At 48.1% G+C, this 24738-nt stretch overlaps 1 protein-coding gene across 1 annotated transcript in view; it reads right to left on the minus strand.

The window, feature by feature from the left end:
* Nucleotides 1-2890: 2890 nt before the first annotated feature.
* The window catches only part of ST8SIA2 (ST8 alpha-N-acetyl-neuraminide alpha-2,8-sialyltransferase 2), a 65972-nt gene continuing 44124 nt past the window's right edge, over nucleotides 2891-24738 (minus strand). The window contains exons 5-6 of the mRNA XM_026001470.2: nucleotides 22385-22678; nucleotides 2891-7442 (exon numbers count right to left, since the gene is read on the minus strand). Of these exons, the coding sequence (XP_025857255.1) occupies nucleotides 7157-7442; nucleotides 22385-22678 (580 nt within the window). The 3' untranslated portion in view covers nucleotides 2891-7156. The remainder of the gene's footprint in view (nucleotides 7443-22384; nucleotides 22679-24738) is intronic.

Raw genomic sequence — 24738 nt, forward strand, 5'->3', positions numbered from 1 at the left:
CCAAAGGCAGACGCTTAGCCACTGAGCCACCCAGGTGTCCCGAATTTAAATAAAATATTTTAAAAAATACTGATGTCCCTGATCATTTTCCAGAAATACTGATTAAACTTCTGCAGGGTGTGGCCTGGGCATCGAGGTCTTTCATGAAATTTCTCAGGGTTGAGAACTACAAAATAAATGAGGTAATTCAGATAGGTTCTATAGACCACCTGCCTAGCAGGATAATGTGAAAGATAATAGAGAGTAATTAGCTGAGGGAGACCAGGGTTGGACTCCTCAGGAGGTGACACTTAATACAAAACTTGAAAGATGAGCAAGAGACAGCTTGCAAGGAGCAGGGGAAGCGGCTTTCCAGGCAGAGGGAACAGCACGTGCAAAGCCTTGGAGACTGGAATGAAGTTGGAAAGTTTTAGGAGAAGCAAAAGGGCCGTTGTGGCTGGAATGTAGTGAACCAGAAGGGAAGAGGTTTCAAGACCGCATAGACCATGGAATGGTTTGCAGACTTGCAAACCTAAGCATTTTCTTCCAAGAGCAAAGGAAAGCCACTAACATGTTGAAGCAGGGCGATGACATGGGGAGAGCCCTGCAAACTCACAGCTGTATACACTTGATTTGCTTTATGTCCCTAACCTTCTTCCCACCCAGCTTCTCTCTCTCTCTCTCTCCCCCCATTCTTTATTTGCATTTTCACAGTAACTCTGTGAAGGAGGTAGGTAGGTGGCTTCTCCATGTTACTGATGAGATGACACCATGTTGACCGGCTTTCCTCGTGTCCTGCTGCTCTTGAGTGCAGGCTTCTGGATCCTTTGGATCCTCCCCCCCAAGAGCAGGTCCCGGAGCTCTTGAGGGGAGGTGGGTTGCTCCTGAGCACCAGCAGCCTGGTTGTTACTACAGTGAATTACATGTTTGCCAACCCTGGTTGGAAGGAAAAAGCACAAGGCTGGCCCTTCTTGAGCAAAACAGCTCGCCCCAGACTGATCTTCTTTGCAACACCCAACTTCCCTGAAGAGCTAATTATTCTGATTGCCAGTCGTCCCTTCACAGACTCTATCTAGCAGCTCCACTGTGACAACCTCATTTTGGGAATGAAAGTGCTTTGAACCAAATTGAAGGGCTGTTTTGTGGAATCACCTGCTCTGACTCACCTCAGTGTTTGTCACTGGAATCTGCACTGTTAGGATCCGTGCAGGCCTCTGGGCGTCGCCCCACTGCTTGGCTGTGGGCTCTCATTTTCTATTAATTCCCCAAGGACTGGCTGCTCCCAGCTGTTGCTGCTAGGTCAGTTTTGGAAAAACCTCGTTTTTTCTTTCTTTGTTTCTTTCTTTGTTCCTTCTTTCCTACTTTCCTTCCTTCTTCTTATTTTAAGTATTTTATTTATCTATTTAGACATAGAATGAGAGAGAGAAAAAGAGAGAGCACAAGTAGGGGGAGTAGGCAGTGGGAGAGGGAGAAGCAGGCTCCTCACTGAGCAGAGAGCCCAACATAGGGCTTGATCCCAGAACTCTGAGATCATGACCTGAGCTGAAAGCAGATGCTTAACCGACTGAGCAACACAGGCACCCAGGAGAAACCTCTTTAATATTAGAACATGCGGTTGTGGCTGGAGCATTTGGGTCCTTCCTGACACAGCTCTTGGAACCCCTGGAAGACCCGTTTCCCAACCGAGGTTCTGGAGAGGGGAAGGATGTTGTGAGAACAGGAGGGGCCATGAGGAATGTTCAGTGATCTCGTTGGATTGTTCCGTTGGGCTGTGGCTATACACAACTGGGGCGGGATTCTGGAAAATGATGTGGGGCTGGATGGCTCTATGCACAGTATGTGGAAACAGGCCCCACTACCTGGATCACTAAGGATGGAAATGAAACTCCTACCCTCACCATGAAGCCCAAGGGCAACAAAAACATTGCTTCCACATAGTAACCATGGAAACCACTACACTCACCCTCTGTTGTGGAAAACCTGCCATTAGATGAGAGCCCCTTGTGTTTTTGCTTCCTGGAGAGATGGCGTAGACTGCTCCCAATCTCCTCCCTTCCTGCCATCCCACCACATTACCCTAGTCAAGGCTTAGGTACCCAAGAAGAGCTGCAACCTAGGTCACTAGGCTCACCAGGTTCTTGGTAGATGCCAAAGGGAACAGCCTTGGGGAGGGGAAGCAGAAGGAAGGAGATGAAGACAGGAAGGAATGATGACATCTAGCAGTGCTGGTGAGAGACAGGCGGGCTAGGGCAGGCTGTTGGTGTCATTGGGGATGCTATTGAGGGCATTCATGAAGCAGCATGCACGTCTGGAGTCCCATCTGACCGGCATCAACAAATGTCCCTGTTCCATTCATTCTGGAAGGGGAGCTTTAATTAGGCATGAAGAGATTTATCAAACAGCAGCCCCTTGGAGCTGTTGGTCTCTTTGCCATCTGGACGGATGGCTTCGTACCCTGTGACAACAGCAGTGGGAATGATTTATGAGGTCCCACAGCTCCACCCCCTGGGCCTGATAAAACCTGAATGGCTTTTGTCTTCCTCCAAAAGGAGGGAGACTTTGCCTTTGTTGATGGGCACACAAGCTGGGGTTCATGCTGAGGTTTGTCTGACTCTGTGAAGGTAATGCCAGACCCATGACAGCCAAGACTGTGCTTGGGGTCAATTTCCAATTTGCAGTGACCCAGCCACAAGGATTAACAGAAGATGCCATGGAGTGGGGATAGGACCTGGGTGCAAATTCTGCCAGTGAGCCCCCTACAGGGGTTTCCTGTAGGTTTTCTGCCTCAATTTTATGACCCATCCAATAAGAATAATGATCTCTGCATCTGCCCAACTCATAGGATTTTTTGGAGGTTCTTATGACATTCCTGATGCAAAATGACCATTAATTACACAGTCCTCCACAGGCATTCAGGATTTAATCCAACAAACATTTATTGAGCAACTGCTATGTGCTATGCACCACTCCGGGTGCTGTGATGGATACAGATGAATAAAACACAGTCCCTGCCCTTGGCGAGCTTACAATCTAAGAACACTCATAGGACAAGTGCACGATAACTATAATACAAGGCAGAATATGGTAAGTGCCATTAGAAAGGCACAAATAAAGTGCTACGGTGGTTCAGTGGAGGGAGAGATCCCAGTGGTTGGTAGATCAGGGAGGGCTTCATGGAAGATGTGGTTTCTGCATGGGCCTTAAAGGGAACAGAAGAGAGAGTCCCAGGAGATGAAAACAGCAAGACCAAAGGCACAGAGACAGGGAAACCAGGCACCCTTTCCAGAAATGACGATTCCAGATGGACCGGTACAGGATGTAAAGAAGGAACGGGGCCTTATTGGGTGATCTGTAATGTCAGGGTGGAGACTTGTACCTTATTTTGTGGGCCAGGGTGGGGGTGACTTTTAAAGGTTTGTGAATGCCTGAAGATAAATGCCTACGCAGGTGCAGGACAGATGGGGGCTGTGCAAACATGCCCAGAGGGGAAGCAGGGGGGAGGAGAGGGCTGCTAAAATTGTGCAAGCGAGGGAAGCAAGGGCAGTGCTGGTGGGGAGGGGTGACAAGGGAACCCATGGAGAAGAGTCGAAGATGATTTTAGGGTCTCAGACTTGGGGGGTTGAGAGGCTCGCGGGGCTTCTAGCAAGAAGAGGGGGGATCGTGGAGTAAGGGGAGGCAGAGATGATAAACTTGGCTTCGGATATATGGAATCTATGGTGCCATGGGAGCAGGTGGGTAGGGGCACAATGGAAAGCGCCAAAGTAGGGAGTGTCTGTGCAGTGGGGCAAGGTGGAGGGAGGGAAATAATGGTCTGACCCACCTTGGGTCCTTTTTAAGATCAAGGAAAGGGTGGCAATAAATAAATCATAAATACTTAAATAAATAAATACATAAATAAATGATGAAGAGGCTCTGGGAAGGGAAGAGAAACACCAGGAGAACATGGCATCCTGGGCACAGAAGGGCAGGTGTCCAGCAGGTGTCGCTGTGGAGCCCAGCGATGTGGGGAGCTGGGTGACGACAAAGGGTCTTTCCATGTGGCAACATGGAGAGCCCTGAATCGCAGGTCCCCAGAGCAAGGAGGCCAGACAGGTGTAGGGGACGGCAGCGCAAGCACCAGAGACCCCTTCCCAGGGCTGGTGGTGGAGGGAAGGTGAGGGAAGAGGCTGTAGGAGCCGGGATGGGTGGAAGAGTGTGTCCTGGTGGAAGTGAGGACAGAGGTGGCAGAGGAGTGGCTGGGGTGTGTGGCAATATGTCACTGGCCAGAGGAGGATGTCACTTCTTCAGAAATGGGAGGAAGGAGAGGAGTGGGGAGGAAAGGGATCAAGAGATTTGGAGGAGAGTTGGTATTTCAGATGGCTCCCTCTCTTCAGCCAAGGAGGTGGCCGATGGCAAATGGTGGGCATTTGGGGGCTTGAGGAGCATGCAGGTCTCAGAGGCTCCAGGGTGAGTGATGGTGGGGCATTTGGGGACTGACTCATGGTCAATAGGAGGTGACTGAAAGGGTCTCCTGCTCCGAGGATGGCTGTGACCACTGCAGTCACAAGGCGGTGGAGGAGGGTAGCAGGGTGCAGGCTGGGACTCCTCGGGGCCACACAGGCTAGCTGGCCTGTGCAGTTAGCTACTCTCAATGGGCAGAGAGGATGGGCTGCCTCCTGCCTGCACACCCAGGTGGAGGGGCAGGAGGAGGTGGGAAGCCCAGGCCCCTGGAGCTCCTGCCATCAGATGGGAAGCACTCGGCAGCGCAGGACCTGTGAGTAGGGGAACGGAGGGATGTGGACGGTCCTGGCTTCCCAGCTCTTCTCTGGAGAGAACCTGAGGGCATGTTCTCAGGACTCCTTCTACTTCAGCAGCCACTAGTGTCCGTCTAAGGAACCAAGACCAATATGGGACTGAAGGAAAGCCATCTCTTCCACGGAGCTCTTGCTTTGAAGTGCCCTGCAGGGCAGGCTGCTGGCTGGTACACGGAGCGTGGGGCCGACTCCAGGACCTGACATCCCAGCTCCCCTCAGGACTCACCACTGGAACGTTCTGGAGTCCAAAGCCTTGGTTAATCCACCGAGGCCCAGGCAAGACTACCTGTTCCCCAGGGCATTGCCAGCTTCAGATATTAAATGTCTTCCAGGGCCTTTGAGATCCTCAAGATGAAAGGCTCTGGAGAAGCGTAAAATATGATGTTAATTATTTCCACTTCTTGCAAGGGAGTCCAAACCACTCAGTTCCCACAGAGGCTGTTAGGGCTGTTGCTTTTTTAAATATTCATTTTATGATGCAAATCCCAAACCTCAGACTTGAAGCATCAACTTGAAGCATCAGACTTGAAGCAAGGACAAGAAGGGAAGAAGCAGAGAGATGCAGGGTGGCGATCGCAGCTGTGGTTTGGAGCTGGAGCACCCACGTGTGGGGTGAATGGTTCTGAGTATCCTCCTAACGCCTCCGCTTGCTTCCCAGCAGCCATTAATTTAGAGCAAATGTCCTGTTCTGAGTCGCCGCTGATTAATTATGTCCGGTCTCGTGTGCTTAGGAGCAGATCTTGGTTACTTTTCTTAACTCCCTTCACCTTCAAGATAATGGTTTTTTACTTATCTTTCAAATATGTTTTAAAACACTGTTATTTATCAGGCAGGGGAATACATCCAACAAATCAAGCCTGCCAAGGCTCGTCTATATGTGACCTCTGATTCCAGCCCCTAAGTGATTGGCATGGAGCCCAGATTTCCCTGGGGGAGATTATGCCCAGTGTTTGGATACTGCATTTGGCTTTGGGTTAAAAAAAAAAAAGAAGAAGAAGTCTTAACAATTAATCTTAATAGAGGGCAAAAAGGATTTTGTGAAATTCTAAAATTGTTGCCTCTGGAGGAGGGTGGGTAGGTGGGGATGGGGGTGGACATTGGAACCTCTCCCTGCAGACTTGAGAAGCTCGGTGTTGGAGCTCCATGCCGGCTTGTGTGACCATCAGGATAGGAAGATGATGAGAAAGTGACATTGACACAGCAGTCTGGCTGCAGAAGCCCCGTGAGTGCACGATGCAGAAAGCAAACAGAGTGGTGTCAGAGAAATGGAGCTAGGTGCTTAACATATTTTCAGGTCTCACACTCTGGGGCTCTGTGAGGCACCCCGAAAGGCAATCATATATATTTTTAAAGGGATGACATTTATCTTGACAGAGCCCTTTCAAGCCTCTGCTGTGGCTTCCCTAGTGGGAGAAGGGGACAGTACCATCCCTCATGTGACATTCTAATAGAGCAGGAAGTGGGCTAACCCAGAGGGTGAGATCTCAGGGTCCCTTCCTCCTTGGGGGGGCACTAGTCTCTTTAAAGAACATCCATCAAACAACCACATTTTGGACACTCTTCTGCCCTGTTGTGGGGTGGAGTGCTGCCCCTGAGCAGGAAATCTCAATTTTCCAAAAACACCAGGGAAACATACCAGCTCTTTAGTATCATCTGTCTGCTCTGTCCAGGTCTTGGTGGTTCTTGCAAAGCCAGAATTTGGACTGTCCATGGATTCTTCGCTAGCCTTCTCTCCATAGCTGTGGAAGCCTGTCTGGGACAGCTGGGTCCACTGTGGATCATCCCTTGGACAGTTCAACTCTAAGTCTGCGGGGCCAGGCCCACAGCTCTGAAGTAGCCTCTGGTTCTTGGTATCCTTGTACTCTTTTGCCAGGCTGGACCCCTCAACCTCCTTCTCCTCTGTGAACAGCACCATTTCAGACTTGGGTCAGGTTGTCCCCTCTGGGTCTTGGCTCACCCAGAATCTGCGTATCTCAGAGGCTCGGGGCAGCTGCCAACAGGTGGCTCTCTATCCATCCATGAGCCCAAAGATCTCTCCAACCCAGGAGGCAGTTTGTCATCCAAAGTCATGGGACTGGCTTCTTTTCATGCCAAGTCCTTCTGCCCCTAAAGATGGACTGAGTCTCAATCCAGTTTGGGTGGGTTCTCCACACCTTCTTCCTGTGGCTTATCTGCCTAATGCTAGATGAACACCACACAGTTATAAATACTCAGGTCAATATATATATGCAGGTATAGATATATATATTCTGGTCACTGTTTTACACTTTAACAAAGAAAACCACTAGCCTGCTTGTTCTATAGTTTGTGCCACCCCGACTCCCATCTGCCTGTGGTGTAGCTGGCAGGAAATGTGAGCCACTGAGTCCCATGGGGTGCCCACCTTACGTAGCCCCGTCGCACTGGCCAACAGTCAGTTTCAAAGCCCCCTGCTCATGCAGGCTCTTGAGGGCCTTGAACTCCAAGGGCATGGTGTGGGGGCTGGCCTGGGAGGTGTAGCCATACTTGAGGCTGTCGTAATAGTGGTATTTGACCGGGTTCTGGTTCTGATCTAGTGGAAAGGGCCAGAAGCCGTAGAGGTAGATCTGGTTACAGAAACGTGTGGCCAGGGTATACATCAAGAGACCAGTGGTGGGTCTTTTGATGTGAACTTTGTTGGTCAGCCAGTATCTAGAAAAATAAAAGAAGTGAGGAAAGAAACAAAAAAGAAACATGAGTTTGTGAATCCTCCTTTCCAGGAAGAGGACAACTTTAAACTGTCCAGCAGCCTGCTCCCTGCCACTCCAAGAATTGTGGCGATCAATCGAGCCACTGGTTACCTATTCCCTTCACAGGGATTGACTACCAACATTTATTAAGCAACAGAAATGTTCCCTGTGCTGTGTTCTTTCACATATATGACTTTTGTGGGAATATAATGAGCCTGTTAGTAGGTCCAGATGGAGAAATGAGGCTCAGACAAAAGTAGCTTGTCCAAGGTCACCTAGGTAGAAAGGGCAAGACCTTGACCTGAGCTCAGGCTTGTTGAAATCTAAAGCAGGGGCAGGCAAACTTTTTCTATAAAGAGCCAGCTGGTAGATATTTTTGGCTTTGCAGTCATGCTCCCGGCCTCTGCTGTTGGAGCACGAGAGAGCCACAGATGACACATGTGGGCGTGGCAACTTGCTGCTCGGGCCACAGAATGCAGACCCCTGATTAAGGGGTGGCTCATGCACAGTGCCCACCACCTTCCCTTTGTGGAGGGTCCTGTGGTATGTGCCTTTGCCTGTCACCATTCCTGACCCCAGCAGAGATTGACTTCCTTGTCTCTTGAGCATCATTGGATTTCCTTCCCATCCCTGCCTGCAGGACCCCCAATCTCTCAAGCAGGCTGCCCACCTCTGACCCTGGGTGGCTTCCCTGAGAGCTGAGGGGACACCAGATGGTGCTCTGCCTGGTGAAGCCGGTTCTACTGTGCTCTCTTCTCACGGCCTGTCATGGCATTGGCATACCTCCCTCTGAAATGGGAGTTCCCGCTTCCTACCTAGGAATCTGTCGGGGGTAACAAGATGAGCTACAGAGAAGTGGAGAGAGCATGGCACTGGGCTCAGGGGCCCAGTGCTGGGCAAGGCATGGGCTATCTCTGCACACAGAGGGTCTCAGTTTCCTTCAGCCAGCAGTGAGGAAGAACCCATCTCCATTCCACAGTCTAGGAAACAGAGGTCTGGGGGAGCTACCAACTTTTTAGACTTGAGTTTCAAGTGACAGTTCTGTCCACAGCTACCTGCATGCTGTAGCAGGTTACTTCTCCTTGCTGGACCTAATTTTTCGCATCTATATTATGGTGGGCCATAGACCAGGGGATCTCTAAGTTTCAACACAATCTAGATGTTTCTCCAGAAGTGGGAAAACATCCATTCTATTTGCCACCAGTTTGACTTTCCACTGTGGTTCTTCCGCTTGGATTTACAACTCATTGGGATGTGTGGTTTACCCTCTTGATTCCTTGTAAGAAGCTTCTCCTTACCTTACACTGAGTCCCCTTAAATGCAATGGGTATGCCTTGGTAGAAAGCATTCCTTACCACCAACTCCTTCCTGCTGCGCGCCCACACCCCAGACACTGACCGCGTTTTTCTGCCCTCAAACTCTGTGCGCCTCATCTCACATGCTCCGCCTGCCATTGTGAGGAACATCCACTCCCCAGCGGCAGCGCAGCCTCTGATGACCCTCAGCACAGTGACAGGTGTGACTTTATAGTCAAACACACCAGTTAAATTCATGCTGGAAGTAAAAGTATGCCAGGCAGGACATTTACACATTGCTGAAAGTTGAAAATGTTTCATATTCTTCACAGCACTTTTAGGAAAAAAGTTGGGTGGGCAGGGGTAAGATTTTCTAGAAGTTCCAGTATGCCCTTCCTTTCACCAGTGGTTCTTTCTGCAGTCTCAAAAAGGAAACACCAAGACATTCCAGAAAGTTAACCTTAAATCCTTTTTTTTGGGAGGAGGTATTAGCCTTTGAATCAGACAAGTTAGAGATTCCTAGTAACCCATATAATTTTAGTAAATCATGTAATATGTGATATAGTGAAACATATCCCCCACCCCAATCCCCACACCATCCCGTGAGCATGATTCTCTAGGGCACCATGCTAGCCTCCAGGGCAGCACCTAGACACCCAGGCTTTTGTTGTAAGTCTTTCAGTTGAAGACCACTCTGGTTGCATCTCCTCCTGTTTCATCCTGTCTGGGCCAAGAAACTTCCCTGCAGCTGAACTTTTCAACCCAAAATCAGATGGAAAGGACAAAGATGGGGAGCAAGACAATGGCTCCGTTAACTACAAGCACAACTGGGAAGTAATAGGGAAAAGCCTGTGTGGACATCCTGCAGACCTTCATCATGTCTTCTTTCCTGAACTGCTGAGAGGCTTACTCCCAACTGACATGTGGGAGGCATGGTGCTGGCTTGGGGGGTGGGGGGCTTGGTGCTGAGGTTGAGGCTTAAGAGATAAGGTGCCCTTCCTGAGACCACCTGCGCACTATAGATTTAATGGGGTTGAGCTGAGCTTGGGAAGGTGCTGAGGGGTAAAGGCAGGGAGAATGGAAGGAGAAGAATCCTGGGAGAGTAGCAGCTGATGTTTGGATCACCCACACATCGTTGCAAAGTGCTCATCTGCCCTGGCTTAACCACCTCCTACAACAGGGATCTCAACACCCTCCTGAGCTGGTCCATTGCATTTTCGGTTCTAACTCAGTGCTTCTTGACCTAGAGCTTTAAGAAGACTGATCCTGAGTGCAACCCTCAGGTGCAGGCTGGACACTGAGGTTTTTAAAAACCTCCCCCAGTAGTTCAAATGTTCAGCCAAGGACAAGAAGCCCTGCTCTCACTGGTGGGTAGTTCTGCTAAGAATAAGGTATATTTAGAGAAAATATGGGAAAAGAGTAAGCCTAAGGAATACTCATTGAGTTTTAAAGATGGTTGAGTCCTGGAGACTCGTCTAGCCCAATGGCCTGGCAGGGGATGTAACCGAGTGAGCTGGGAGCTGGGACATGTGCAGGAAAAACCAGTGCCTGGCCTCAGGGTTGCCAAGGCAACAGGGAGTGGTGGGGACTGTGGTATCTAAGGGGGTAGGCAGTTTTACTGTTGTCCAGTGTGGTGGTGCCAAATTTTCTGATTGTTTTCCAGTTACCAGAGATCTGGATTTCTATGCAATTCCTTCAAATTTTTGAATGTTGGTAACTATTGAAAAAAATTTAAAAACACCATGTGAGGCCCTGTTGGGTGAATGAACAGGTTGTATTTGCAGGTAATCCATGGGCCTCCTAGATTGGATTTGTCCTGTTCTTTCAGGTTCCAGAGGAAAACGTGGGAGTCCAGGGAGATGTGCCTGAGCAGCGGTGCTCCTCATGCAGCTGGTTAGACAGGGCTTAGATAAAATGTAGCCTCCCTACTTCTGATTCTTGGACCTTTTCCACCCCATGGTGGTTCTGGAGAGTCAGGGTGGGCACAAGCTGGCTGTAGTAGCTGTTAGTACTCCTCAGGGGCATGCAAGCCACTGCAGTGTCCCTGCATGAGAGCATAGGGCTATTTGCTCCCTGAGCAAATTCAAACCCTAACATAGGTCACCAATGCCATATTAGGGATTTGTGGTTTGTTTATTCTCAGATTATAAGACCTTAGTGTGAGGAGGCTTTTGGAAATGAATTTCTTTTCAGGACATCAGTGCTGTGCTCAGGGGTGGGGAGGGAAGAATTTGATCATTAGGAGGTCTGAGGTTACATGGACACATGCTGTGCCCTCCCTGCAGATGTGACTTTCCTCCACATATCCCAGTGGTGAACTGTCTCTCCTCTGCCCCAAAACCAAGCACATGAATTACATCTTCCTGGAAATGTTCCTTCTGTTCCACCCTCTTTTTCCTGGTTCATGCTTAGGGAATCACTTCCACCTACTTTCATGAACTTTGCTTCTACTTCTACTGTTGTGCTTATCAATCCGGCCTGATAATCCATTACTCGGTGAGTGGGCCTCCCACGCAAAACTGTGCTGCCATCTCCTCAAGAGCAGGGGCCATGCCTCAGACTCCTGGTAGGGGGTTCAGAGGCACCTGGCTCAATGCATAGGGCAGCCGGAGCACTGTGGCAGGGACAGAAGTGGTCAACAAACACTCCATGTGCCCTTCTACATCTCCCAGCATCTCTTGCAATGGGACTGGGGTCATGTAACCAGTTCTGGCCAACAGGCTGTGACAGGAAGGGTGTCCCTTGGGGGGGGCCAACGTGCCTTAAGGGCCCACAGTCCTTCCTTCTCTTCTGCCATGAGGAACCTCAGAGTGTCCCATAACGGCCATGTCAGTCTAAGAAGGAAGGATCCTAGATCCCTGGATCACTGGCTGGAAGAGAGCTCATGTTGACCTGCATCACACTTTGCATAAACGAGAAATCAGCTTCTGTTATGCTAAACCACGAGGCCCTGGGGTCATTACTGCAGCACAGCCTAGAAACATTATTATCCTGGATTCCATTGTGGTCAGCAAATGTTTGACTTAGATGGAACTGAGAAATAGAAGTTGAAAAGGAGAAAGAGGGAGGCCAGGAAGGCACACAGCCTCGTACCTGTGGCCAGCAGGGACAGGGAGAGAGGTGCCCACCCTCTTCGATCTGTTGCCGGCTTTCCCCTGGAGAATCAATCACTGAGACAGGTGTTAACAGCAAAGGAGGCTCCAGAATGAATGGAGAGCTCAATGGCATGGAGGGACCCACTTATTTTCCATTCTGCCTCCACGGGTGAACAAGAACACTCTTGAGCAATGTCTGATGGGGATGCGGGGATGCCATTTAATGAGCAGCTTGTAATGGGAGCTGACTGAGTTATGTGGGAACAAATCATCCTTGATTTCCTTTCTATCCCCCCTCAGTCACTCTGGCCAATTTAGAGACTGTGTGTGTGGCCGACTTGCAGACGATTTCCTTCCTCAGGATAACAGCTGGGTGTTAAAACACAAACTAATTAATTTTGCCTTCCCAAATGAGGTTAGCTGGGTGCATCCGGGATATTGTATTGACAATGCACCTTTAATATCCCAGTCTTGAGATTTTAATTAGAAGGCAAAGTAATCTCAAAGAAGGCAGTAATTATTTTCCAAATTGGTTACCCCAATTGCCAAGACGATTAAGTGCCGTATTTTATGAGCATAGACAGCTATAGATGAGGATCGCCAAAATCATCTCCAAAGCACATTTATCCTTCTTTCTGGATTTCTGGGCTCAGTATGTGGCAAGCACAGTGGCTGCCACTGTTGGAAAAAGGAACCAAAAGGCTTTCTGTAAGATGTTAAGAGCACTTTGTGGGAACTAGCTCATATTGTCCCTTAAAAGCAGGACTGCCTTACAGGTGGTTGCCATGGGACACTTGGTGACACTTTGTGCAAGATGAGCAGCAAAGTCGGGGACAGGACCCTCTGAACCCTGGTCTCCCATTATCCACATCAGCAGCCTGGGCCCTGATCTAAGGGACCCACAGCCCATTGCTGTCTTTTCTTTGGGAACACTGCTGAGGGTTCTGGTATCCTGAGGAACATCTCAGGACAAGGCTGCTCAGCTTTGTGAAAATAGAGAGCTGGGGCTTTTGTCTCAAAATCTGGGGCTGGAGTGCAGGGCTGACCAAGTCCCGTGGATGCTTGAGGCTGATTCCTGGTCCCCAGGCCTTGATGCTCACCCATGCCAGTGCTCTACACTCATGTAAGCAAGGTTAACTTCAAGGATAACCACGCCACCAAAAACTCCCTAATGACTCTCGGAGTCCCCAGGACAACATCCAGTCACCAAGCCCTTGTGGCCTGGGCCTGGGATCCCTCTCACCACCCAGCATGCATAGCCACACTGCTATAAGGATCTTCTTGTTTCCTATGAGGACACAGCAACTCCCAGTTCTCCTGGCTGGTAACCCCTTTTTCTGGTCTCGGCTTCAGTGGCACTTCCTGGACCTCCCTCAATGGGTTTGTGCCCTGTGTGCTGTTCTTTTCTGATCACAGCACTTATCATGCCATGGTATAATTATTCATTTACTTGCCTTTCTCCTCCCTTACAATTTAAAATTCTGTGAGCAAGTGGACTGGCTTCCTGTTTCTATATAGCTCCAGATGCTAGCTAGGATAGCTCAGGCACAAAATGGGTGCATCACAAATCTCTATTTAATGAAGCCAGGAGTGAAAATGAGCAAGCGGGGGCTAGTGGCTCCCTGTGGGGGCACTGGAAGTGGAAGAGGCTGGCTTCCCACAGACCCTTCTAAGCTGCCACTAGGTCTGCCCATGTGAAAGGCAGGCTAACGTGGCCTTAGACCTTTGTTGCTGAAAGAAAGGAGGAAAACCATGACACCGATTACTTCAGAACTTCCTTCTGCTATAGGGCAGGTCCCTGGAAGAGTCAAGAGACTGTCACTCACCTACAGGGATCACCTCTGGCCCAGCAGGGATCCAGAAAGACCACCTCTTGAGGGCCAAAAACTTCTGGCTGGATTCTGGAATCTAAACTGATGCCGCTCCAAATAGGAAAAAAATTATAATTAACCTCATTCATAATTAAAGGAATCTAATTTCACACAACAATCAGATGGCATTTTCCGCTGGATTGGCAAAGATAACAAATGTTGGTAATTTACCATGCTGGTGAGGTTATGGGAAAGCAGGCATTTTCAATAATCATAAGTAGGAGTGTAAATTGGTACCTGCCTCTAGGGAGGGCAATTTGGTAACCTCTATAAAAACTAACAAGGCTTACATGCGTCTCTTTTTAGCGATGGCATGTCTAAAGAGCAAGCCTACAGAGGTACATAAGTGCAGATGTCGGTATAGATGATCACCGTAGCACTGATGATACTAGCAAAAGATTGGGAAAAACTGCAATGCCCACCATGGCTTCTGCCCCCATAAATTATGGTCCAGACACTGTGAAGGAGAACAGGGTGGTGTGTATTGATGTGGAAGGATTTCCAGAATTTAGCAAGGTACAGTGCCTAAAACATGCTCCCTTATGTGTAAAAAAGTGGATATTTCTGGAAGAATAAACACAGAAAACCAGTGTAACAGGCTGCCTCTGTGGAGGTGGACTCACTCACTTTCCACTTCAGATCCTTTTATATTGTTTGGATTTTTCTTTTTACTATGTGCATTGCTATTTGAAAAAAAATAGTCTATGAAAAGTGACAAAATGCCATCTGTGCCTTAGTACCACAGACTTCCCTCCTTTTCTCTATGTAGCACTGCCCTGAAATGTACTTCCATACTCCATGTCCCCTAGAGGAGACTGGAACCCAGCTACTGGACTGACCCTAGGGACATATTCTTGGGACCGTGATGGGCATGCTTGGGAGAGGGCACCTCCAACCTGTGCTGGTCTTGCCTCTCATTCTCTGCACCATGCTTGCTCCCTCACCCATCTAGCGCTTGGGTATCTGCTCCCTGCTGCCAGTCAGCAATGCCCACTCTGCTGATCTGCTGCTCCAGCTCTGGCAGGGATGCCCGCTGGATCACTGCCATCCTAGGGCCGACGTTCAGCACTTTTGGTGCCTAATTAAGCACCAATTCACAGGCTTCCTCCGCACCAAGCCCATGGTCTGGGCAGCTAAATGGGCCAGGCAGTGGACTGCTTTCCTGCCCGAGGGCCACCCTCTCTATGGGTCACAGCCTTCCCTATTGTCATAATTGAATCTGAGCCATTCACTACCATCTGCAGACCAGAGTTTTCCCCTTCCTGCAGCCATATTCAACTGCCTGGGTGTCCTTCCCCTGGGCTGTTCACCTCCCTTGCCAACAGCCAGCCAGGGCACTGTGCCACTCTTGCAGGCTGGCAGAGCTGGAAGCCCCCTGGAAGAGCTGTTCAGCCAGTAAGAGTCAAAGGACAGGCCTTCTCTGCACCACATTGTCCCCTCTCTGTGATACCCAGGCCCAATAACTGCCTCAGACCAGCAAGAATCAATAGGGTGGCCTCTATTCCAATCCAACTGATGTTCTTTTAAGTGGGAGCGGGGTGGGGGTGGATTTGGAGATAAACAAGCAGACACAGAAAATGATGGAGATGCTCCTCCACAAGAGGAAGGCTTGGAACAGATTCTAACCTCAGAGCTCTCAGAAGGACTTCCAGCCTCCAGATTTGTGAGACAATAACTTACTGTTGTCAATTGAGGCCACCTGGCCTGTGATCCTACAGCAGCCCTGGAAGACTGATACACTAACTCTGTATGACGCAGATTTCCCAAGTTATGGCCCAGCAAGGGGCATTCACTGCTGTCTGAACAAGAGGCAACCAAGCTCATTTCAGATGACCCTTATTTGTGGGAATGCTTTTTCCAGGGTCCAGATGACACCTGACTCATTGTAGATCCCTTCTCAGCCCTAGTTCTACACCTGGAGCCTTGCAGGCCAAATCTGTGAGCTCCTCAAGGGCAAAAGCCCTGTTTCATTGGTTTTTGTGTTCCCTCAACCCAGGCCTGGGGCCTTCTAGCTTATAGCAAATAAGTATTTGCTAACTGAAGAAAGATTGCTCTCATGCTCTTTGGAGATTTCTCTCCCAAAACTTTCAACTTTTGAATTTCTCTGCCATTGTGGTCCCTCTCCAGCATGGAACCCCAAATTTCTCCAAGTGGGACCCAACCAAGGTCATTGCTGACCTCAACTCTCAAAGTGTTATACATACATCACTGTGATCTAAGATCATCTTATCCCTTTGAGCAACCAACCACACTCCTGTTGCTGGTTGGCAATGTTCATTGCACCTATACAATTATTTAGAACCTAGGTACAGAATTTTGCATTTGTCTGTATTATATTTAACCCTTTTAAATTGGCTTCTTCTTTCAGCCCACCAAAGGTAGTTTGGATTCAACTCAAATATTAGGAATCCCCCCAAAGTCATGTCTTCTATGAACTGGCTAAGAAAACAATTGATGCCTTTGTTTAAGTCATTGGTAAAAATGAGGACAGCTGGTAGCATAGGAGGCTGGTGTTGTGTTCTGAGAGATCCGCATGAAGTCAACTTTTAATTAGTGTCTTTGGGTGTCCATGGTCAACAGTGGTCAGTCTGTCAAGGACATGAGAAGAGGGATGGCAGTGGAAGAGTAGACCCAACTGAAACCCATACACATGGGTTTTAGTCCCTCTCCTCCTCATCTGAGTGAGCTGGAGCACTTCACTTAACATCCCTGAGCCTGTTTCCTTATGAGTAAAATGGGGATGAAAACAGTATCTATTTTACTAGTTTTCTCTGAGACTTAACATTTGTTCCCTTTTACCTGCTGAAATGTCACTATTCTCCATGCTGCTCAAGAAATACTTTATCACAGTATCCGACCTAAACCAAGATATAAAATGACTACACTGATTCCACATCTACCTGTCTCCTACCCTTCCCAGAAGAGCAGACCAGGACAGTGTGCTCTGCTGTTCGCCCCATGAGCACACTGCTCTTGATGTTTGCTTCTTCATCTTCAGGTGTTCATAAGCCACTACACTGATAACCGTTTTGAGACTATGGCTTGGGGTTGATAACAAGCTCACTAGAGTCCATCTTTTCCCTGCTTTTAGAAAATTGGGCAAGGATGGCCTGCTCCAGATTGTCCTTCTCCAATTTTGTATGATTTGGGGAAGATCAGGGCCAGCTGCTCTATGGTCTAAGTGCATGATATCTCCTGGGATGTTAATAGGTCTTGGTTTTGTTGAGTGTAGAGGTTCTCAAACTTGTGCTGTGCATCAGAATCAACTGTAGGGTTTGCTAAAATGCAGATTTCTGGTCCCCAGACATATAGTTTCTGATTCAGTAAGTGTAGGGTGGGCCTGAGAATTTACCTTTCTAACAAGTACCCGGGTGGTGCTAATGTCACTGGTCCAGGGACCATGTTGAGAACCACTGGTTTAGGACAATGAAGCAGGACGGTAAATAATGACACCAAAGGCTTCATTATGCTATTCAGATAAAAGATAGCTCTCCTTTGCTGAGAATACAGGTGTAGAAGACAAACCAAGGTCCAGTTCCTATCTGTCTTTTGTAGCCTCTACAGTGCCTGCTCTTAACTTTTTGGTTCTTCTTACTTGAAACTAAAATGCCCTGTTTTTCTTTCTTTTTCTTTTTAGCGGGGAGGGGTAGATAGAGAGGGATAGAGAGAAGACTCTTAAGCAAGCTCCATACCCAGCTCCAAGCCTGACTCAGGGCTTAATCTCACCACCCTGAGATCATGACCTAAGCTGAAATCACAAATCAGAGGCCCCACTGACTGAGCTACCCAGGTGCCCCCTTTCTGTTTTTCTTAATATTTTCATAAGCTCACACTCTGACTTTGGCCTTCCTGACATTATTCTTCTAGGGTCCCTGTCTTTATTTGCTGGTTATTGTCACAGGGGCAAATGGGTAGTGATCAGGAGCAAGGGAGGAGTCCTGAATCTATCTCTTACCAGCCATGTGGCCTTGTACAAGTTACTTCCACCCGAGACTCAATTTGTTGTCTTTAAAATAGGATATTGGTACTAGTTCTCTCATTACATGTCATAATGCTTAGCATGGTATCTGGTATAGTAATGTTAGGGATTTTTTTCTTGTGCCCCTCATTTATTCTCCTACATGTCCTTCATCAATCTGAGTTCACTTGGGGACCCCCTGGCCAGTCACCAGATGCTCTCTCAGTATCAGGCACTGTGTAGGGGACAGGAATGCAGCACAAAGTGGCATTATCCTGGCCTCAAGGCACTTATTACTCAAATAACTTATTACTCAATAAGAAGTAGGCTAATAATCACAAATGTGTAGTAGGAGATTGTTTAACCAGGGGAACTAAAACCATGGTCATTTGGTCTCTTCACATGAAGCCTGGCTCTACCATGTGCCAGGTTTTAGTGTTAGATGGGCTTAATATGAACAGCATTGGGTTCTAAAGTGATTTGTATAAATGATCTCATTTGGTCTTTGTGACAAGCCTATTTGCTGTTACTAGAGCATCTCACAGTTTTTTTTCCCCATGAATGGATGGACTGGGGACACTAAATCAGCCCTAGGAGCACAATGACTTGTATATGGACATGTCTGGACATTTCAAGCCACCCAGCTGCATTCCGAGTGTGTGGATGCACAGCTGCTATCTGAGGATGGCTGCTTTTCTTCTGAATGGCTTAGATGTGAAGGAGCAATCAAGCAAATGAGGGAGGCAAAGGCCAAGGTGAGGTCAAGGGGCAAACAAAACTGAGAACCTCGACGGGAGTTTCCACAAGGCTCTATCAAGCCTCAGCTGCCAGCGGGTGTTTGGTGAGACTCTGAGGCGTTCTGAACTTTCAGCTTGTTCTGTCTGTTGGAAAAGCTGTCCCAGACTCAGAAGAACTGCCATGTACACAGAGAGTCTTCATACACTGCTATCCAATGTGGTCTCCTAACTCCAATTCTCAGGTGTGACAGTACTCAGACCACTGAACTCCCTGAGGCCCCAAATCTAGAACTGGCTACGTATGAATTTGCTGCATCTGGTGCCCTGGCTAGAGTAAAGGGCTGTGCTTCAGTTCCTGGATGTGTTCCTCCCTGGCTGGGTGTCCTCCTACAAATCACCCCACTTATCTGGGCGTCAGCTTTCTCTTTTGCAGAACAGACACTTGGATGCCTCAAAGGTGACTCCCACTTGACATTCTCGCCAGCAGACACAAGGTTCCAATTTCTTCACATCCTCACCAACACTTGTTACTTCCTCCCTTTTTTGATAGCAGCCATCCCAGTGGGTGGAAAGTGGTAACTCATTGCGGTTTTGATTTACACTTTCCAAATGATGAGTGATGTTGAGCATTTTTTCACGTGCTTATTGGCCATCTGTATATCTTCTCTGTAGAAAAGTCTATTCAAGTCATTTGCCCATTTAAAAATTGGGTTGTTTAATTTATTTGTGGTGTTGTTGAGATCTAGGAGTTCTGCGTATACTCCGGATATTAATCCCTTATCAGATACATGATTTGCAAATATTTCTCCCCGTTCTACAGGTGGGTTTTTTCCACTCTCATAATATATTGACTTTTTGGTTCATGAAAAGTTTGAATTTTGATGAAGTCCCTTTTATCTCTTTTTTCTTTTGTTTCCTGTGTTCAGGTGTGATACTTAAGAAACCACTGCTAAACCTAATGTCATAAAAATTTTCTGCCACATTTTCCTCTACCAGTACATTTCTTCTGATTGAACTGTACACTTAAAAGTGGTTAAAATGGGCTACTACCAAATAACAAGTGTTGGCAAAGATGTGGAGATGGAATAACAAGTGTCAGTGAAAATGTAGAGAAACTGAAACCCTTGTGCACTGCTGGTGGATCGTAAAATGGTGCAGCCACAGTGGAAAGTGGGATGGAGATTCTTTAAAAAAATCAAAAATAGGACTATCATACGATGCAGCCATTGAAAGCGGAGTCTCAAAGAGATAATCTGCACACCCATGTTGACAATAGCACTCTTCACAATAGTCAACAAGGTGAAAGCCACCCAAATGTCCACTGATGGATGGATGGACAGACAAAATCTGGCGTATACATACAACAGAGTATTATTCAGTCCTCAAAAGAAAGGCCATTCTGACACACGCTAAAGCATGGATAAACCTTGAGGATGTTATGTTAAGTGAAATCAGTCACAAAAAAGGCAAAAGCAGTATGCATCTACTTGTATGAGGTAGATATGAGGTATCTAAAATAGCCAAGTTCATGGAAACCGAAGTAGAAAGGTTACAGTATCAGGAGCTAGAGGGAGGGAAGGGGGACTTGTTTAATGGGTATAGAGTTTCAGACTTGCACGGTAAAAAAGTTCTGGAGATTTGTTTCACAACAGTGTGAGTATACTTAACACTACTGAGCTGCACAGTTAACTATGGTTAAAATAGTAAAGTTTAGGTTGTGTATATATTTTGCCACAATGAAAATGTTTATCACCCCAATCTCATAAATAGGGGGTTTACTGAACAATAGATTTTTAAATATGGAAACAAGATTATCCTGTTCCATATTTGAATGTTGAGGTGAAGAAATCTTGACAGATGTTTTTGACTTAATCCACCATTCTACTACAGAATCTTTGATCAAACTGAGCCTAAATATATATGCTCCTCCCTGTGGTTTCACTCTCTGGTCCTATTTCTACCGCTTAAATCCATAGGACAAATCTAATCTCTTGGTGGGTGGGTGGTGGCAGCTGCCATGGTGGCAGTAGGTATGACTGACTGACTGTGTGTCTCCCTTGGCCAGCACAGGACACACATTTGGATGTAGGCAGTGTTCCACAGTGAAGACACAGATAGCAGGGCTCAGGGAAACAAGGGACCTATTCAACCACATGAGTCATGGAAGTGGGATTTGAACCCAGCTGTCCCTAACTGCAGAGCCCATGATTCTCATGCTAGACCAGACTGCCCCGGCCAGGTTTTTTCTCAACTATCTTTTCTACGAACCCTTGGTCTTTTCTCTTGTGGCTTTGTTCTGCATACCCCCTAGCCCCCAACCCATTCCTCCTTTGGCAGCAAACACAGGTAAGTTCCCACCAAGTCCAGGCAAGCCCTCACTCTCACTACAGATGCTGCCTACCTTTCCTGTAATGCTCTACTGGACCCCACATCCTGCAGAGGGAGAGGGCTATTGGCAGAAATCCATTCTAAGGCCCCTGAAGCCTTCTTCCTCACCACCTTCTCCCCTTGCTAAAAGCAGAAGCCTGCCCTGTTCTCTCTCCTGCAGTATTTCCTCCCGGGAGTTCCTGCAAGGGAAGATGTTGCCATCTCAGGATTAACAGCCTGTTTGTTTAAAGGACTTATTACTGGTGCTTAATGCTATTTTGACAGATGAAAGTGAGTCAATTATAGCTGGAAATAGCTCTGACTGCATAAGTTTCTTCTAGGGAGTAGCCCATTCCCTGTCCAAGGGACTGTTTCTCTTTACCATGGGCTAGCCCTTCTCCTTCTCTCATCTCCTCTCACCCACAAACCATGTAAAGACTTTCCTCCTCTGGAAAAAGACAACATTTAAGGCACAGAGCCTAAATCTGTGAGATGGGGGCTGCTGTGGCAGACCCACGCTGTGACAGGGATAAAGTGGATGCTCAACGAAGACCTGACAGGTCAACCTCCAGAATAAGGATGTGGTTCCAGTGAACCTTGTGTCCATCAGGTGTCACTCTGCTCCATCAGCCACAAGTATGTCCACCTCTTACTGAAGGTTTCTCTTGGCTTTTCTTGGAGGCAATGGGTTTCTGTGCTGGCAACTCAACCTAATGAGACCAGTCAGTGCTGGTCGCGGGCTTGGGTGCTTCAGGGGTCACCTTTGTGAGATAGCAAGAACCCTTTGTGAGTTGGTCAGAGAGCTTCCCTGGGTCACACTGAGTTATGCTCAGGCTCCAGTAAAGAGCAAAAGAGCATTTTAATGTCAGTGGGGATCTGTACAATGAGCTTACTTGTCCCACTAGAGCAGGTCAGTAAACTGCCATTTGGTTGGATGGGCAGATGGATGCAGAGCCTGATCCCAAGCTGCAAGGTCAGGCATGTGGAGGGGTGTCTTTGTAACAGGCATCTTGAAATTAGAGCAAACTTAATACCCCAAAACATGCATGGGCCCAGACTCTCCTCTCACAGAAAATGGCACCACTGTCCACCCATGTGCTCAAACTTTAATCCTAACAGCCATCCTGGATGTTTCTCTTTCTCTCACTCCTTAAGGTCCTTAAATAGAACCCATCAGTAAATCCTGCTGCCTCTACTCCAAAGTTTTCAGCTGATCTGAGCTACCTGTTGCCTATCCTCCACCACTATACCAGTCTAAGCCACAGTCAGTTGTGACCCAGACTAATGCAAGAGCTTCCAGCACACATTCCTCCTTCCATCCTTGCCCCTCCTGGTTTATTCCCCACACAGCAGTTATGGGACCATCGTTCTCAACACAGCTCTCTGGGCAGATGAAACTCATCTGCCAGCCCTCCTCCTTTCTCCAGGAAGGGAGGCCTCAGAAAGGTCAGGGGGCTTGCTGAGGTCATACAACGAGTGAGTGGTAAGCTGAGATGGAAGTGCATCTGGGAAAGGAACATTGCCCACCAAGCCCCTCCCAGACTTGGTGATGGCCCCGCTGGCTTTGGAGAGGCGGCTCACCCGCGGACGGCGTGCAGCAGGCGCAGAGAGGGGTATGCAGTACGCACGTTGACGTGGTGCTTCAAGATGAGCTCGTTGACCCACTCAACCCGCTCCTTGCCACCCCTGGCCATGAAGGCGGGAATCCACAGGATGCTGCCATTGAGACTGCGCAGCCGCTGTAGCAGCTTCTCTCGCCAGGTGGCGTTGACCAAGTCCTCAAAGGCCCGTTGGATGACAGAGGGGTTCATGGTCACCAGGTCGGTCTTGAGCCCCACATCCCGGCCATACTCCTGCACGGGTGCCAGGTTGCACCTGTCAGAGAGAAAGGTGTCACAGTCCCTTTGGGAAAGACAAGATGTTGCTGCTTATAGATCATTTTATCCAACTTTTGCCTCCCTCCCCTCCTCTGCATCCCCAAAGACCCAGGGCATCTTCCAGCACCATCCCCACCCCCAATCATCCCTGCTTCTTCTTCTGTGACACATATATTTACTAGGCTCTTACCACACACACAGAGTTGTGCAGGTCTCTGGGCTATACAATACCTGCCTTCTGCAGTTCCAGATCTAGTAGAGGACAAAGGAGGCTGGTAAGTCAGCCTCAGCCCACAAGACAATCATGCTACAGGCAGGTGTGACCTGGCCACGTTAGGTAACAGTGAGGGCTCTGAAGGCACACTCCCAGGTTCAGAATTCAGCTCTGCTACTTTCTACCTGTGTGATTCTGCACAACTTGCTTAACCTCTTTGTGCTTCCCTACCACAAAGGAATATGCACAACAGTTTCTTTAGCTATGATAAAGATCACAACACCCCTTCCCAGGGATTAAAGGAGTCACCACATACCCAGTACTTAGAACACTGCTCCACCACACTAAGATCTCAATAAACGTGAAGTAGTGTTATATTACTACAGAAAGGAGGAACATTAGGTGGTATTCTTGGAGGCGGTGACCACTGAGGAAAATCTAGGATGGATGAGCATTAATCCCTTTGTGGATGAGGCAATTAGAAGAGTGTTTCTCCAGCTTGCCAGAGCAGAAGAATCACCTCAGGCAGTAAAAATACAGATTTGCCAGGTCTCTTACCTGGGGATCCAGATTCAGCCAGTGAGCCTAGGAACTGATACTTATTTTTACAAGCTCTTCAGGTAATTCTTATGACCAAGCAGTTTAAGAAACATCATGCTATGGCATTGCAGGCACAAGAAGTGTATTTAAGGTCATAGAGGTGTGAAACAGTGTCGGTATTTAGGGGGAGGCAAGTGATTTGCTCTGCTTGGGGCATATTGTGTGGAGGAGATGAAGTGGAGAGGCAAGCAGAGCCTGTATGTCAGGGATGCAGTTCCAAGGGCAAAAGGGAGCCACAGAAGATTCTTGAGCAAGAGAGTAACATGACAAACTTGCATTTTAGGCAGCAGATAGACAACAATAAGATGAAGTTGTAGTAGGTATTGGATTGGATGGAATTAGGTCTGGGAGGACAAACTAAAAAGGCCATGACAATCTCTTGTTGAACTAGCCAGGGACCCTGGGTGGGCAACCTCTGATATCTCACCAGAGGCCTGCTTTGTGGGGGACCTTCTCACCTTCATGGGTCCAGCTTGGGTGTACACACTGGGGCTTCTTGCCCATGCTGCAAGCTGATGGGACTGAGGTGGCCATGGGGTGCTGCTGGGGAGGGCTGTCTGCTGTCTGCATGGAGGATTTGATGGTGGAAAAGCCCTTTGACCAGTGGAATCAAGTCTGAGAAGCTAGAATAAGTGTTTACAGAATGGAGGCTGGAGACATAAAGACCAGGGCCATGGGTCATTGCCAAATGATGAGATCCACAGAGTTACCACTTACCCTCCTTTCAAGCCAGGACTTTCTTCCTTCAACATTTGGGTAGAAAAGGTAGGACAATCAGAAAGAAAACTAACATCCTTGAGCTCCTGGTGTGTGCTAGCCCCTGGTCCTTTAACTAAGTCAGCTCATTTTATTCTGACTCAGTATTTTATTCTGAATCAGTATTCTGACTCCATTGCCTTACAGATGAGGAAGCCAAGGCCAGAATGTGCAAAGTAACTTGCTGGAGTCCCAGAGCTAGTAGGAGAGCATCCAGGATTGTTTCTGATGTGTCTGACTCAAAAGCCTGTTTGGTGCTCAGACTGGACTCCCTAAAATAGCCACTGTCCCCATTCTCACCCTGGCCTTGCTATCTCTGACTGTGGCTACACATTGCAAGGGAGTGGAACTGCTTTGGGACAGCTTTAGGGGCTCCTGCCTCAGACCTCAGAGAAACGAGGTGTCATTTTCATGTCCACCAGTTTGAGACAATTACTCCTACTGTCCTGAAGCTTGGCTGAGCCAGGCTTCCAAGACATTCCCAAGAG

Source organism: Vulpes vulpes, chromosome 14, assembly GCF_048418805.1.
Source record: "Vulpes vulpes isolate BD-2025 chromosome 14, VulVul3, whole genome shotgun sequence".
In the NCBI taxonomy this organism is placed as follows: domain Eukaryota; kingdom Metazoa; phylum Chordata; class Mammalia; order Carnivora; family Canidae; genus Vulpes; species Vulpes vulpes.